At 40.5% G+C, this 17,518-nt stretch overlaps 1 protein-coding gene across 2 annotated transcripts in view; it reads left to right on the forward strand.

The window, feature by feature from the left end:
* Positions 1-2,090: 2,090 nt before the first annotated feature.
* The window catches only part of jph2 (junctophilin 2), a 29,243-nt gene continuing 13,815 nt past the window's right edge, over positions 2,091-17,518 (forward strand). For both annotated transcript variants that reach the window (XM_086277110.1, XM_086277111.1), the window contains exons 1-2: positions 2,091-3,417; positions 7,032-7,848. In XM_086277110.1, the coding sequence (XP_086133236.1) occupies positions 3,039-3,417; positions 7,032-7,848 (1,196 nt within the window). In that variant the 5' untranslated portion in view covers positions 2,091-3,038. The remainder of the gene's footprint in view (positions 3,418-7,031; positions 7,849-17,518) is intronic.

Below are 17,518 nucleotides of genomic sequence, written 5' to 3' on the forward strand. Positions count from 1 at the left end.
GACTTGAAAGCAGTTTTAAGCAGTCAAATTGGGTAACAATAATTTCCTAAAAATCACAGATTCATGTTCTGACCTTTGGAAGCAACAAAAACAGACCCCACTGCCCAATTTTGGATTCATTAGACAAAAAACAACAACAACAAAAAAAAACAACCCCAAAACACTAGTTTAAAATGGCAATTGATTAATATCAAGGTCAAGCTATCAAAAGCTTAACATTGTATGTTAGACAGGCATTTTTCTACCTTTTTTATCTTAAGCAAAGGAGTATAAGTGCAAACCCTTTCCTTGTAATAGGATACTTAACATGAATGCACAAACACCGTTACTCAATTAAAATAGCTGAGTACATATTCCTCTTCTACAGAACCCAGTGGTTCAATTGATTTAGGATATTTTAAGCCCAGTGTTCTTAGGCCAGTCTGCAAGACAATCTGCACCTCTATAACTTTTTGTCCGGCGCCATAAGCAAGGAATTCAGTCTGCATGGTAGATTTCCTTCATTACGTAATATGATACAACAGAATGAGAACAAGGGAGCATGGTCCCTTCAGACTGAACTGTTCTGTTTTAGTAATCAAAGCTGACTAAAGCTAAATACTGATAGATGCAGCTGATCAAGATATGTCACCTCACTAATGTTTCAGAAATATAAATCAGTGATAAACTGACTCAGATTTAGTTTAAGTTACAAACACAGCATACTTCCTTGTGCAGCCCTCATTCGTATGCTGGCTCCTGAAATTGGCACAGAGTCATCCCAAGTTTGACAACTCAAGTTTTCAAGCAAAATATGTTGTTACCAAAACGCTCCAGCAGAGGGCTGAAGAGTGATACATAACTGATGCAGATCTGATGTCTCATTGGAAGGGGCATAAGTGTGAGTGTTTATGTTGGATTTGTTTTTCTCCTGTTGTTACATTGGCTCAGATTTTGGACACACAAAAAAATTAAGAAAAAGAATTCATGGTTGTTCACAAAGTACACAAAGTCATACATCAAGTCTGGGAGTTAAAGCAAGAATCCATAAAAGGGGTACATTAAATCCAAGGTAAACACACAGAGCACAAGCAGACAATCAGGAATCAGGAATATATAACATAAACAGAAGGAAACAGAAGGAAAGAGGAATATATGCGCACTGGCCACTTTGTTAGGCACACCTGTTTAACTGCTTTTTACTCCAAATAAATAATCAGCCAACCACAAGACTGCATTTACACTCAATGCATATACAAATATAGACATGGCCAAGACAACCTGCTGAAGTCCAAATTCAACATCCGGATGGGTAAGGTGGTTTCAGTGACTTTGGATATGGCGTAGCTGCTGGTGCTGGTTTAAGTATTTAAGTGTTTAATTATTTAAGGACCTGCTGGGATTTTACCAAACAGTGCTCTCTAGGGTTTGCAGAAAACAGTTTGAAAAAGATAAAATATCCAGTGAGCACCAATTCTCTGTGTGAAAATGCCTTATTGATGCCAGAGATCGGACTCCTTTGAGCTAATAGGAAGGTACCAGTAACTCAAATAACAACTCATTATATACAGAAGAGAATCTCTGATGTACAACATGTCAAACCTTGAAGGAGATAGGCTATAATTCATACAGGTTCACCAAAATTATACAAGAGTAATTTGGAAAAACCAGACCTGATGACATTTGTGTTACCTCACCTGAATGGTAAGGTCAGAATTTGCCATAAACAACATAAAAGCATGACTCCATCCTGCCTTGTATTTACAGGTCAAGTTGTTGGTAGTGACATAATGGAAACAGTATTCCCATCTTCTGGTGGCTGCTTTCTGCAGGGTAATGCACCATATCACAACGCTCCAATCATCTCAAACCTATACTGTACCTAATAAAGGGGCCAGTAAGTGTAGCAGATAAGTGTGATTAGTGATGACAGTCAGGTGGGCAACAGGTGAAACTGATGAGGATGAGGGATACAACCACAAAGGAGGAAAAAGGAAGTAAAATACAGCAAAACTAACTTTCAAAGTAAAACTGGAAAAAAAAAACTAAAAAAAAAATGACAGACAAGACGGAGACAGGGGAACTAGAAAGCAGAAGAAACTAGACAGAGAAACATTTTTTTCCTAGTAAAACAGGAATATATAACATACTAGCAGCACACATGGTACCAAAAGGGATCTATATGCATGGCTACATTTATGGAGAAATAAACCACAGAGACACATGCTGAAGCCTAATTTGCACTGGAAATATTGCACTTGACTTAATGTCACGAGAACCACAGGCGCTTTTCCGTCATACAGGAAGATGAATTGGATGCAACAGTGGTGCATGTGCGCTCACATATCTCTCTGCTGAAGCTTAACAGCCTATTAGAGAATAATTGCGCTCCAACTGCATTAACTGGGCGCACCGTGTGTGCAGCAGTAAAACCTATAGAGAGCAGAGTCCTGTCCCGAAGTGGCAAGACTCTCTGGCATGGCTCCTTGCAGGCAGCAGAGTAAGGATTGGGTTGTATTTTTGGAAGGGTGTGTGTGTGGATTGGTCGCCTTGTTAGGTCTGCTAAAATATTTCCAACAGCAGCGACTGTCGGGAGATAGCTGGGTGGCAGGGACAGGGGGAAAGGGGCTTTTCTCTGTGGCCACCTGGTAAAGCCATGTAAGATCCCTGGCTTTTCAAGACAGAAATACAGAAACAATTCCGATTCAGTAACCGGTAATAGGATCCAAATTTGCAACGAGGTATAATTTATCCTGGAGGGAATCTGTGGAGTGGGTAGTTAATTAGCTTAATCGACGAATCCAATAAGACAGTGGAGTAATCCGGAGAAAAGAAGGGAGGAAAAACAGAATAAAGTGTGAAGTGCGCCCCGGAGCTTCATGGACACGCTCAGAAACCCCCAAACCCAAAGAAGAAACCAAGTTCAGCACTGAGGGTATCTCCTGCCAGTTTTAATGTCAGGTGAAGGTGAAGTCAGACTAACGGAGCTCTTATCTTTAGACAGGTAACAGAAAAAAAAAAATCAGCTTTACTTTCTGTGCGTTTTTCTGCGGTGAGGAATGAGTGGAGGTCGCTTTGAGTTTGATGACGGTGGAGCTTACTGCGGAGGCTGGGAGGGGGGCAAAGCCCACGGCCATGGCATCTGCACCGGACCCAAAGGACAGGGCGAGTTCTCGGGCTCCTGGAACTACGGCTTCGAGGTGGTGGGAGTCTACACCTGGCCCAGCGGGAACACCTACGAGGGATACTGGTCGCAGGGGAAGCGTCACGGTCTGGGAGTAGAAACCAAAGGACACTGGATTTACAAAGGGGAATGGACTCATGGATTCAAAGGGAGATATGGCGTCCGGATCAGTGTTGGCAGCGGAGCAAAGTATGAGGGGACATGGAATAACGGGCTCCAGGATGGATATGGCACAGAGACGTATGCGGATGGAGGTGAGAGTCGCATTAAATATGCCCACAACGACCAACAAGTGGGGGGGAAAAAAAAACTTTGATGTTTTTATATTTTTCGATAATGTGCTGTTAGAAGTTTGATATGTGAAGTATTCGTTGTTTTAATTGAATATCACATATTTTGTATGCCATGTGTATCTAATAATTATCATTAGTCTGTAAAGGCTACTTCTTTGCAAGACTTGTATGATAGACTCGATACTTTAATTCGCAAATAAATGTAAGAAAATACTAAAGTTGCCACATAAACAGTGCAATGGAAAGCGAAATTATTACCTCTACAAAAATCTATACAGAAGGATAACAAATATACAGCAAAAAAAAAAAAAAGGGGGGGGGGGCACCTTATAACTGTGAAAAAGTGAAATATTCACATATATGCACTTTGTTACTATTTAAAGAAAGACGTGCACATTAAAACTGCCGATTCAGATATTTTAAATGGAGAACGCTTTACATATAGAAAGAGTACCTGAAAACCATTGTGAAATACTTGAGTATATGTACTTAGTTACCACAGAAAAGAGTTACTTATAGTCATTGAAAATGCTAATGTGCCTCTAAAGCTAGTGCTGATAAACGTATTACTCCTTAAATATAGAAATAATCAAATAAATTACCATTTACTGTACTACAGCAAGTAAGTACACATGCTCAAGCACATCCACTTATCTATGTTTGAGTACATCACTTGAGTACATGGCACTGAGATGAACAGATGCTTGTGGTCAAACTGCAGATTCATGTCTCAGCAGGATAATCGGGTTTCTGAATCTTTAAGTAAAACTAATAATAGATAAATGAAGGACTTGAGTATTTTTGTTACTGTACTCAGTAAAATACCGATTTAAATGTACATAGTTACTACTAAATAAAAAATAATGCTGCTGCTGTAGGTCTCTGCAGAGTTATGAGTATTCAGATTATTTTAATATTAATCAAGATGGCTAAGGGCAGCTAAGAAATATACTGTATATATTAAAACTGCAGCAGCAGACCACAGTAGGGTCAGAGGTCATCGTGTGGCTGAACCTCTTCACAACATTCCTCTCAATGAGGAAACGTTGCTAGTTTGAGGATTTTCAGTCAGTATTGCTGAGATTACTGATGCACTTGACAACTGAAAAGGTTTAGGTGATTCAACTTCTTGATGTGCTTTTAAAAGCTGAATTGAACACATCATGACCTTCATGGTTTTAACTGCTATCTATAGCTATAAAATAAATGTGAAGTCCTGAAGTGCAGTACTTTATTACTATTGTTCTGCTTGTAAATCTTGCAACATCAAAAGGAAACTCCCGCCAAGATTGTTGGAGACAAATCCGTGAGTGCAAAACAGACCGGCCTGATGAACTCGGTGGTCTTTAATGATGCCTCTGTAACAAGAAGAAAACACCACCCTGCTGCTGTCAGTCAAGAGGTGCTCAGAGTTTGTTGGAGCTAAAAACCCCTACATGGATGTTTCCAGTTTGTTACACTACACGTCACAGTGGCAAAATAAGTACTCAAAATTAATAAAAACACAAAAAGAAATGCCCTCAAGTCTACGTCTTACACAAGTAAAAGTACTAAGCATACAAAACGTGTAGTAAAGTGAGCAGTTGTGCAGCAGTACTAGTCCTCTCAACTGTTATACGTTGTATATTATGTCATTTGTATATCATTTATGAATGCGGCCACTGTGTTAACAGTGTATCAGGAAGGAAACATTATTATCGAACTTTGTGTGTGCATTTTTTTGTACACTTTCTCTGGGCGCTTCTCTTGGTTCTACTTAGCCCGTCAGCTCACTTACTTAATAAAATGAGTTAGACGAATAAAATTAATTGTGTTTGTACAACAGCAGTGGTTTCCCTCCTTAACCTCTGACTCATCAGCTTTGAGGTGCGGTGCGTTGGAAGATGTGGTTGGAGGCGGGTGGGTGTGAGAGCACCAGATGTCAGGATTTAATAATAGCCCACATATTTGGTGCCCTCTTGGCCTTGCAGGCTGAGGCCTCGCTGTCACTGTAATCCACACACATCAATTTTAGCATGAGAACAGACACTAAGATGACTTGTCAGCGAGGGTAGTACTGAATGAGATGTGTCACTCTAAAGATATCCATGACATTTTGGCAGAAATGAACGTTTAAACAACAGTCTCCAGGAGCGATAGCAGCTCTGTGAGCCTGGACTCAAATAGGCTAACAGGCTAATATGTTAAGAATGGCATTATTAACATGCTAATGAAGCTAAAGTGCTAAGATTTACTATTTTCACAATCTTCAATTTAATTTATGGTAATGCACTGAATCCCTGCTGTAGTGGGTGATTCCATTTGCATACTGTGAGCTGGTGTGTTTCCACTGCTGAACAGTAACTTCTGCTAAGACACAGAAAGGAGCAAAAACTTAAGAGCTGACTTTGAGTCAATACATTAATTGCAGGAGCTATGAAAGCATCACATGCTTTTGCATTAATGTAATGAGCAAATTAGAGATAGTTGCAGCCTCTTAAATTATTTCTGAGCCATTATCCTTCTGCTAATCAATATAATGTGTTTATACCGCATATTCTTAACAGACAGACTTATCAAAGGTGTTGAAGTCTGTATAGCTGTGATGTTAGGTAACATTTCTCAGATAGTGAGCATCAGGATAGGGTATAAGATACAATGTAGGTTTAACACAGTGCATTCCTCCTTCATTAGCACAAAATACAGACGGCACAACAAATAAAAATCATACTTTTTTCGCAGGTGCTATTTACATAGCACACAAGCTATCTCGAGGTGCTTTATAATGAAAGATCAACATGATCACGCTGTGTGCAAGCACTGGGAGGAAGTGCTCCATTTTAACAGGAAGAGACCTCATACACACTCAGAATTAGGGAGCTACTGTAACTGACTGGTGAGTGAGTGGACAGAGAAGACAGAAAAGGAGAGACAACAAACAGTAAACAGGATGAATCACAAACTACAGGAGAGAATAAACAAAAAGAAAGAACAGGCGGCACATGCTGCTGCGCTTCCTGTCTGTCCATCAGGCAGGCTGTCACAGGGCTTCTCCCTCTTGGTAATTTCTCGACTGTGTCTTGATTAACTGGATTGTCTCACCGTCACGTGTGACTGGAATGTTTAACAGCAATCATTTCAAAATAAAAGCAAAAGAATCCTGTGCTTTCTGCCCAGAGTCTATGACAAAGTTCTTAATGATAGTAAGCTGTTCAAACCACCTTCTTGCAGTTCCAGTGGTTTTGCAATTGCTTGATCAGAAATAAAAGTGTACGAGGATGGGGAAGTCAATAAAATCTGCATCTCAAAATCTTAAAGTTCTATGAAAACTTCTTTCTAAGATCAAAAAGCATTCTTGAACAAAAGATCAGGGAGTCTTTGACCTGATTGTAAATGTCATTATGATTTCCAGTGTTAGTGGGGTCTGTCTTCTATGTCCATAAAAAGTGCAGTGCAGTCTTTCCCAATGTAGATGATTTGGTGTTGATTTCATCCTGATCAAGGTGGAAACACGTTTCTAGGGTTAAATACCTTGTGCTCAGGATCTGCGGTGTAGTAACAAAATATTTACAACTTATTTTTTTAATGGTTTCCAGGTACATTTCAGGGTCAGTTCACTGGTGGGATGCGGCACGGCTATGGTGTTCGACAGAGCGTCCCCTACGGCATGGCAGCAGTTGTCCGCTCCCCTCTTCGTACCTCCTTGACCTCCCTTCGCAGCGAGCACAGCAATGGCACCGTCCTGCAGCAAGACGTCCCAATCATCACCACCACCAATGCCTCAGGTGAGGAGACACCCGTCGCCACTCCTACCCAGCTGGGACCGTCTCGAGGAGGCTTTGCCCTCACACTCCAGGTGGACCCTGGGGCTGTTAAAAACAAGAAGAAGGGCCTATTTCGCAGGAGCTCCCTACTGGGTAAGCTGAAGAAGTCCGACTCAAGCACATCGCTGTCCAGCCAGAAGAGCAAGATCAGCTTCCTGAGGCCGGATTCAGCTCTCAGCTCCAACGCCAGCGACACCAACTCCACAGTCAGCATTGGGGATGAAAGTCTGGCTGGAGCTGAGGATTTCCCCCCAGTGGAGGCTGACATTGACGCCACCACCACAGAGGTCTACATGGGCGAGTGGAAGAATGACAAGCGCTCAGGATATGGAATAAGCGAGAGGTCCAGCGGGCTGAAGTATGAGGGTGAGTGGCTCAATAACCAAAGACACGGCTACGGATGCACCACGTTCGCTGAGGGAGGGAAGGAAGAAGGCAAGTACATGAACAACATGCTGGTGAAAGCCATGAAGAAGAGGGTGATCCAGCTGAAGGGAACCAAGATCAAGCAGAAGGTGGAGCGGGCAGTGGAGGGTGCTCAGAGGGCTGCAGCCATCGGCAAGCAGAAGGCAGAGATTGCTGCTTCCAGGTAAGAAACCAGAGAGATCATTCTTCTCATGCCTTTTTTTAAAATCATATTTGGTCTATTATGGGTATTTTTTTCTATCCTCAGAGCAAAACTATGATTTCGACATGCTTCTTAGGTTAACTGGTGATTCTAAATTAGCCTCAAGTGTGAATGTGAGTGTTAGTGGATGTCTCCCTTACAAAGGACTTGTAATTTTTCTATGGTATATCCAGCCTGTTGTCCAGTTGCAGCTAAGATCAGCTTCAGCCCCCTGCAGTGAGGCTAAGCTGTCAAGAAAATGGATCGCTGGATAAATCTCCAGCGATCTTTAACAGTGGTATTAAATACCACTGAGGGTCGCTGGCTCTGTTGTTTTTGTAGAATTTGGCTACTTTTGAAGTATTTGCACAAGTGTATTTTTTGTCAAACTCGGCACAAACCCAGCAGATCAGCAGATATCGGTGCCTTCCAATTGGAAAATCCCATGTGGGTGCTTCAGTCTCCTTACAGTAGCTGCACATAAGCATGTTGCTTTGCACTACACCTGCACTCCTTCTCTTCTTTTAATGTTGTTTTTGACTTAATATCTGATCTGTTTTTGATTGAAGCCCACTCTGTTCTGTCCTTGGGTCCTTCTGCTGCTCTCACTAGCTTGTCCATTACCGATATACACATGGAAGAGCGATGAGAGCCGTAGGGGTGGGGGAAAAAATCGATACTGTGTAGTATCGTGATATTTTGTTTGCTAATAATGTATCGATACAGGGACAGCAGAAATCGATATTTTGTTACTAAAAAGGTTTTTGTGCTCAGAGCATGTTGATCCTTTTTCTGAGCAAGAATCCTGAAATTCCTTCACTGTCCAAATGTGTTTAACTTTTTTTTGGCAGCAATAAACATGACAGTTTACTTATTTTAATTTAAGACATGTTTTATTTTAATTAAGTTTAAAACTTTTTTATTTAATGTAAATTTATATTTTGTTTTAATTTACTTTCAAATTCTTCAGTTGCTGAATGGGCTGCATAGTTTTCATATTGCATAGTTCAGAATAGCTATAATTGTACCAGATGGTTGCATTCAGTTAAGTTGGACTAGACTGTAATACAAACCGTTCAGTTTGTCAACAATAAAACTAACTGAAATGAGAGAAAGACTGAGTGCGAGACTTTATCAATATTCATTTTATCTAATATCAAAGTTTACCTTTATGTACAGAATCTGAATATTGCAAAAAAAAAATTTTTTTTTAAATCGCAATAATATCGTATCGTGCGTTAAGTATTGTGATAATATCGTATCGTGGGATGTATGGTGATTCCCACCTCTAAAGAGCCGACATCACCAAATATAAATCACAGCAGATGGAAATGTCAATCTTCTTTTCACTGCACTGGTTCAGACAGAAATATCTATAAATAAAACAAAAATAAAATCAATTATTTTAAAAATCCTACAAAAGGGAGTAAAGACAAGTATGTAGGCACCCCCCAAACTGCAATCCACATAAACACAAACACACTATGTGCTGTAATTGTCTTAGCTACTATGATTTTCCGTAATGTGAATAAGGATAGTTTTGAATTGTTTGGCAACCTTTGCAGTAGAGCCGATGAGATATTTATTTATTCAGATGGCTGAAAGAGTCTTTTATGATCCAGGAAATGCCTTCAGAACCTTTCAGCAGCACTGCTTTTATAACAGGTGCTTAGCCCTGTGACTTATATGTAAATTAAATGGTTAAAAGGCTTAAAGTCGTGCAGTGTGTGTTTCTCAGTTTATCTGCCTGAATTGGCACTGTGTACAACATATTCAAACAGTGAGACTGGAGTGACCTTTAGAGCTCCACTGCACTCAGTTACAGGAGTGGCTGAATATCTGATAGCTTTCTGATAGATTTCAACGTTAGGAGGAGAATACATATCTGAAATCTCTATATGTGCTTCCTGCTGCAAGCCCAGATCGTAGTCGACAGAGGATTTAGTTGAATACCTGAGGAGCAGAAGATCTCTGGATTTTTCTAAATGAGTTTGCTTATAGTTTAACACAGAGCCTAGAAACAGGGGAACCCATAAGTCTCATCATCCCCATGAAAGAGAAACAAAATCCAAAATCTCTAAAGCTGAATAATTAACATGATATTTGAGTTGTGAACAGAAGAGTACTTATCATGGAGTCGTGCAGGGTATTTGAGTAATGGCGATGCTGGCCTTTTAGCGAAAATCTTAGATGATTCACAATCTGACACTTTTACTCCCTGCAGTTGTCAAAATGTTGATGTATCTTACAATAGTTGGAATGTAGCAAGCAGCTCCACAGTATCAGTTTCCAGCTCACCACTGTTGGCCTTGAACACGACTTCTCAGAAATGACTCCCCGCTGGGATCCCAGGGTCCTTACAGCCATGCTCCTCCTGGTGTGAAAACGCTAAAGCATGTGTGGACGTACATGCTGTAATCTTATATTTGTGTGTCATTGTAAGAGGTCGGGTCATTCAGAATTTTTGATTTTAATAGTTTGAGGTTTCCAATAATCATTTGATCAGTGGTTCAAATTCCTGAGCTTATTACACCCAAAGCCTGGAAGTAAAACAGGTGATCTTCTGGAGTATTTGTAGCCAGAAGTATCATTTTATGCAAGACTACACGGCATTTTTATCCTTTGTTCGCCTGTTCTACAATGATCATGTTCCACATTTTGCATCTAGTCTTCTAAATTTGAATATTTTTAATGGAGAGACTGTGGGGAAACCACCAGGGACTGTCATCCTGGGAGTCCTGTAGGAAAACATGATGTCTTTTCCAAGGTGGAAAACTACAAGTAACAAACTATGCCAATTTGGGAAGGCTTCGGTGAAAAAGTAGAACAAGTAAAAAGCAAATTCAGCTATGTCAAAGATCAGAAAGTTTGTTTTTCTTTGTTTTTTAGTCTCACAAGAAACCTGCAGCTCAGAGATGTTTCAGTTGATAGATGCATCCCTGCTAAAACCCAAAGGATTTCTAGATCAAAAAAGAAACTGAAATAACAGTTAAGAACAGTTTAGTGAAATAAAAAAAGAGGCCACATGAGAGTAAGAAACAACTTCCTTTTATGTACAATGTATTTATTTAGCAAGGAATATATTCACACAGGAAATGTGCTTCACATGCTAAATTCCTCTGAGCATTTGTAACCTGCCCCACACAAACATAGTCTGACCCTATTATAACCCCCTGTGATGCCAGAAATGGCCTTTGCTGAATCCTATTAGAAGGGAAAATGTACTTAATTGTATGACTGCATATAAAAGATGGACACTGGCACTCAGTGGTTTCTACACTTTACCTTTTGAAGCCTGAACCTTAGTTTTTTGGCTGCTGATTGTATTTAGATGAGAAGGTGGGAGTACTAAGTTAAGCCAACAGTACCGAGCTTGGTTACCAAGCTGCATCCGTAAACAGTGCAGCTGCAATGCACAGACAAAGATGCCTGCCACAAATTTTTTTGGAAGGTCTGTTTTTGCTAACATCCCCACAGCGAGCCATATTATCTGTCAGATAAATTAATTAAAAACACTCCAAAAGTCACAAAATTCAGTAGAGAGTATAAATGGTAAATGGCCTGTATTTATATAGCGCTTTACTAGTCCCTAAGGACCCTAAAGTGCTTTACACATCCAGTCATCCACCCATTCACACACACATTCACACACTGGTGATGGCAAGCTACATTGTAGCCACAGCCACCCTGGGGCGCACTGACAGAGGCGAGGCTGCCGGACACTGGCGCCACCGGGCCCTCTGACCACCACCAGTAGGCAACGGGTGAAGTGTCTTGCCCAAGGACACAACGCTCGAACTGGCAACCTTCCGATTACAAGACGAACTCTCAACTCTTGAGCCACAATCGCCCTAAGAGTAGCATTTCCCATAGTGTCAAACTATTCCTTTAACTAGGTGAAAAACCTTTTGGATGAGCACAGAATGCATGAGTGTGATTATGTTTAAGTCATTATTGTGATTAATCGCTACCCCGATTTGTCTCACAGATTTATTTAAACCTTTCTCTCACACATTGCAGCACAATCTGATTTAAAATTAATGCAGGAAATCCTTTTTTATTATGTGATTCATGTGTGCACAAACATGTCTACCTTCAGATTGTCTGACCATACAAGGCGGTGGTGTTTTTGCCGTCTTCAAGACCTGAAATAGGCTGAGTGTTTACAGCAGTGAGACTTGCACTGATGGACTGCAGACCCCCGTCCCTGGAGATTGAAATCTAAATATTGTACTGCAAAGATAAGCAGTATATGAGAGTTACTCATTGTGTCAGTGCTTTAGGATCACCTGAGGCAAGTCTGAACAGAGAAAAGCAGATTTCACATTTAACACGACTGTCATCAGGAAGAGCCTAAAAAAGTGCTGGAAGGTCAGTGCTGAAATTTCAGCTGCACCGCATTTTACAGGCAAACTTTGGTTTTCATTACATTTACTTGGCAGTTTGAGTTACTGTTTACGTTTAAAATTGACTTCTACTATTTACATATTAACTCTTTAGGATTCTGAGTATTTTTGGCTCTTTAACCGTCCATAAAAACAGTTTTGTAAACTGGTTGTAAACAAAGTTCGGACTGGAGCTCGGGACTCTTTGAGGGCTGTCTTGTTTAATTTGAGGGGAATAAAATAACGGGTCAGTAATTAGAAAAACAGATGAGCTCTCTGTACTATTTCTTGTTATGTGACCTCCGAGCAATGTTGCAATAATGAAGTTTCCATTAGCACTTAATGTGTGTGTATTTTAGCCAACAGATTCAATTATATTTAAAGATGCTGTCATCTAATCACTCTTTCATGCAGTCCCTTGTGCACACAGTGTCTTCTTTAGGATTACTTCCCATTTCCACCAAACATTAGATTATCTAATAAAGTGGAATTGCACTGTAATTAGGTCGTAGATGTCACTGATGGAGAGCTTTTTTGTAGCAAGCATAAGCCATGGCCATTCCAGGTGGTAAAAACAAACACTTAAAAGGTCTCAAGAGAAATTACGCTTTTTAAAATGTACTTTGAATAGCCCTGTTTGGTGCAAGTTCTTGTATAGCGAGTTTTCTGCAGAGTTAGTGGGACCCACAGAGAATAAGGGCAGCATTATTTTCCATCGAACACCATCCGCAGAACTGAGAACTGTCAGTCCTTTTCATGTCCAGGCCAGGTGAGACTGGGTCAAACTAAGCAGTAGACTCCAACCGACAAAAATATGTTTCCCTTCTGTCAATTCAAGTTTCAGATGGAATTCTTTTGCTGCATGCGTAGGAAGCACAATCCAAAAGATAGATAAATAAATGAAATGGGTACGGGTTAGGCAGTAGATAGCTCTGGCTGTAATCCTCTTTACTGGCACACATTAAAAGCAGAGGCCAGTGCTGACTCTGAGCAGGTCTAAGTGACCGTGGAGTCTTTTTGCTAATGTGCTTGGGCTGATAAATCATTTATATTTAAAAGTTTCTGTTGAATGAGCTTGTTACCAGCAACTAGCTCAAGCATGAGATTTTCCTTTAACCATATCACAGCACTTCAAATTCCTTGACGAGTGCAGTCTGAACCACTTTGAGTGTCTGGTAAGACCAAATAAGCACAGTATAAATGGCAATCCTTTTTCAGTGATGCAAAACAGGCATCTATTCAGTGTCTTTATGGTGAATACCCACTGCGTGAGGATTCATCATCACATCATTATCAACAGCCAGTCTGGTACCTGCAAAGTGAGACAAAATGCATTGCAAGATGTAGCAGAAAACAGTGTACATGCCACTGACATATCAGTGCTTTATACACTCAGTGTCCAAACATTTAAATCAGATGGCAGAGGAGATGTAAAGTATTGTTAACAAATGCCCTTCTTCTGTGGAACCGGCTTCCAGTTTGGATTCAGGAGACGGACACCATCTCTACTTTTAAGATTAGGCTTAAAACCTTTTTGCTAAAGCATATAGTTGGGGTGGGATCAGGTGACCCGGAATCATCCCTTATTTATGCTGCAATAACGCTAGGCTGCTGGGGACTTCCAGACTTCCACTTTTTTGTCCAACTCAGTGTGTGTTTATACACCTCCTCTGCATTTAATCATCAGTTATTATTAATCTCTCTTCCACAGCATGTCTTTGTCCTACCCTCCTCCTCTTCACCCCTAACTCGTTGCAGCAGATAGCCACCCCTCCCTGAGCCTGGTTCTGCCAGAGTTTTTCCTTCTCACTGTCGCCAAAGCACTCGCTCATAGGGGGTCGTATGATTGTTGGGGATTTCTATGTATTATTTTAGAGGCTTTACCTTACAATATAAAGTGCCTTGAGGCATCTGTTGTTGTGATTTGGTGCTACATGAATAAAACTGAATTGAATTTGAATTGAACTGAAAAAGTGGATTCATTGTTTTTGCAGTAGTCTAAAATTCTGATTGGTATCAGTGCACATTATCTGCTGGAGCCGTGGCTGATAGGGAGCAGGTGTAAGTGACTGAGGAGTTCCTTGCAAAAGTGCATGGAATGCTCTTTATTTTTAGGAGTTTAACTATGTCACAGCACCTCGAATTTATCTTTTTATCCTACGTAGACAGCTACTGGAATAATATTACATCTTTCTTATTCTCTTTTTGACAATTTAATGTCCTTTGCACCCTCTAAAATCTGTTTTTCTTGCACTGGAGTATTTTTATATTGTTGCATTGGTCCTAACAAAACAGCCTTCCTGTAGTCCTGGATATTAAACTGAAATCCAATATTATATAAGCAGAGGAGACATGACACATCTGTTCCTGGCAGTGGTTTCCTCACACTATGATCCTTTGGCAGTGATGTCTTGGATTTAAAAATACACATACAACCAGGACACTGCATGCGATCCCAGACCAGGCCTCTTCAAGCCCAGTTAGTCAAAGTGTTTGCTGACACTCAGACAGTCTGTGGACATTGTTCTGCTTTGTGGACTGGCTGCTGGGCGTCTGGAGGAGGACCTGTGTGGCAGGACAGGGTGTAAATGACGCACTCATAGGGGCCTTGTAGTCACGGAGGAGCCCTGACTAAATATGGACAGGCATACTCTTGCTGTATCACAATCGCGGGGGAATGCAACAGCTGATTGTCCCCCTCCCCCCTTGCTGCTGTCAGACCCCGTCTTTCCTATCTGGTCACAAACACCCAGACAGCGATTCTTCTTCTTTTTCCCTGCAGACAGAAATCAAATACTTACCCATACACCACACAGCTGTGCTCAAAAACAGTAATCTGCTTGCTGTTTTTCTCTCTTTCTGTCACCTCCTGCAAGCCTTAGCTCCGCTAAGAGCCGCCAACAGTTCGAGATCACAGATCTCGATCCATCTTGCGTCAGCAGTGGTGTCAAATGCCTCCATGGATATAAATATGGCACACCTCATAAGCAAGTGCTTGGGTATAAAGGGTTAGTGTATATATGTACCACACCTAGCTTTAGTTGTGGGGCTTGGATTACATACTGTACTGCTGATACTAGCATTTTGTGCTGGTGAGCGATCAACTGGTCATAAAAGTTGTAAACAAAGTTCAGACTACGGCTCAGGACTCTTTGAGGACTATTTTTTTTATCAAGTGACTTATTTAATTTGATAGAAAAAGAAACTGGTCAGTAATTAGAAAAATAGATGAGCTCTCTACTATTTCTTGCGACGTGACCTCTGAGTAATGTTGCAGTAACGAGGTTTCCATTAGCACTTAATGTGCGAATATTTTGGCCAACAGATTCAATTATATTTAAAAATGTTGTCATCTTTTTTATTAACAGCTAATCACTCTTGCATACTCCCTCGTGTATGCACACATAGTTGCTGCAGAGTTGGAAAGGACCCTCCACAAAGATCCAGTGGCACATCTCTCTCGCCATCAGTAGACTCCAAGACGATGGTGGCGGGAGAAAAAAACTGACATTACAAAACAGCAGAGTACCAGGACTTATTTAAAGAACTGTATCTATACTTATATATTAGGCCAAATTTAAGTTTTACATTAATCTGTGATCTCATAGCTGTGGGGAGTTATGACGCACAGAAAATAAAGTATATTAATGTACTAACACTAGCACATGCTTTTTATTTTTAATTCAAAGTACACACAGTTATTTTTGCAGTGCATTTGTGTAAAGTGACCTTTACTGTACTTTTGTTTCTGCAGCTGAAGCCTCTGAATGCTTCCTTCGCTGACTGTATATAAAAGCTGTCTGTGTCTGAGAAGTGAACTCAGTGCAGAATTCTCTTACACTTGTGGGGGTTTGTTTTCTAACAAACAGTAGAGTGCAGCTCCTCTGGTTTCAAAAAGACTTGTATATAAACCTATAGAATAACAGCCCAAGAAAACTTTTGATCTGTGACCTCACTAATCTTAGCGTTATGGGCTGACTTGATCGTTTTTGTGCTTGGTGAAAACAAGGTTAATTTTGAAAATTTGGGCTCAATTTGAGCCAGAAAGAAGGCTAAAGTATTCTCACTGACTAATGTCATGGCATAACACATTGGTTAGCCTTAAACTATTCATTTAAGTGTTTGCTGAGGTCACAGGTGGGATTTATCAATCAGAACATCCATTGACTGACATTATGAGGAGCTATGATATACATTTTTTAGCAACTGTAACCAGACTGGAAGATATATAATTACACCAAAAGCCCCAAACAAATATAGTGTTCCAGCAGGAAAACACTGCTCAGTGCTTGGCTGCTTTAATCCTTCATGCCAGGTTCTGGTTTATTTATTTATTTATTTTTTGTTATTATTATTTTAGTCAGTGATTTGCACAAATCTATTCATTTTGATTATATGACTCGTAATTTACAGGATTGAATTTGATTTAACCATGCAGGCCTAAGTTCCTACTTTTCACCTTGTGCTTGTGCTAAAGATTTCACCATATTTATGGTACTGAGAGTTGTGTGGTCAGTGATGGACACGCTCAGTGAGCTGTGAATGGATGTGAGGCTGCTACAGGGGTCAGTTTATATCCGTCTGCTGCCTTTAGCCATTTTAGTACTTACCAGTAGCTCTGCTACATGCATAGCACTTTATAAAAAAATGCAGGTCTCATAGGTGTTTTCTAATAAAGTGCACAGTGAGTTTTCATACTTAACCACTGTATTTAAGCATAGACTGTATATAAAGGATACATGCAGTCACTTTCAGATTACCCTTTTCTTTCATAATTAGCTTCCTGGCTGTAATGTCCGTCTCCTATGCTACAACTGAAATGGAAAGAACACAGTATTTCAAACTGAATTCAACCATTTATTATGTTAAAAGTAGTACAAATGTAATATCAGTGGTGTAAACGTGGTTCTGTGACTATTGTGCGATGCCATGTTTTGTTGGCAATAAGCTAAACTAAATGGGAAAACTGTGGAGTTCCCAACAGGAAGGAGAACAAGAGAGAGGCAGGAAGCTGAACTGAGCCCGGTGTGTCAAATCTGCTGATTGCTTCAGCTTAGAATTACCCTGGTGCTTCCAGGCATACTAAAGAAAATAGCTGTTAGCCACTAATCTACCCAAGCTCACATCAAGCTATCATAGTAATAATATGAGCTGGACCTGATGTGGGTTACAGTCATTGTTGTTTGAGCCAGATGTCCAAGACATCAGACATCTGGACCATATAGGTGTATCAGAGGTGAAATCAAGCAGCCGGATTCCCCCTTGAG

Source organism: Aulonocara sp. 'chitande type north' Nkhata Bay, linkage group LG20 (assembly GCF_057382095.1).
Source record: "Aulonocara sp. 'chitande type north' Nkhata Bay isolate Kocher_YH1m ecotype deep benthic linkage group LG20, A_spYH_male_GT1.1, whole genome shotgun sequence".
Lineage (NCBI taxonomy): Eukaryota > Metazoa > Chordata > Actinopteri > Cichliformes > Cichlidae > Aulonocara > Aulonocara sp. 'chitande type north' Nkhata Bay.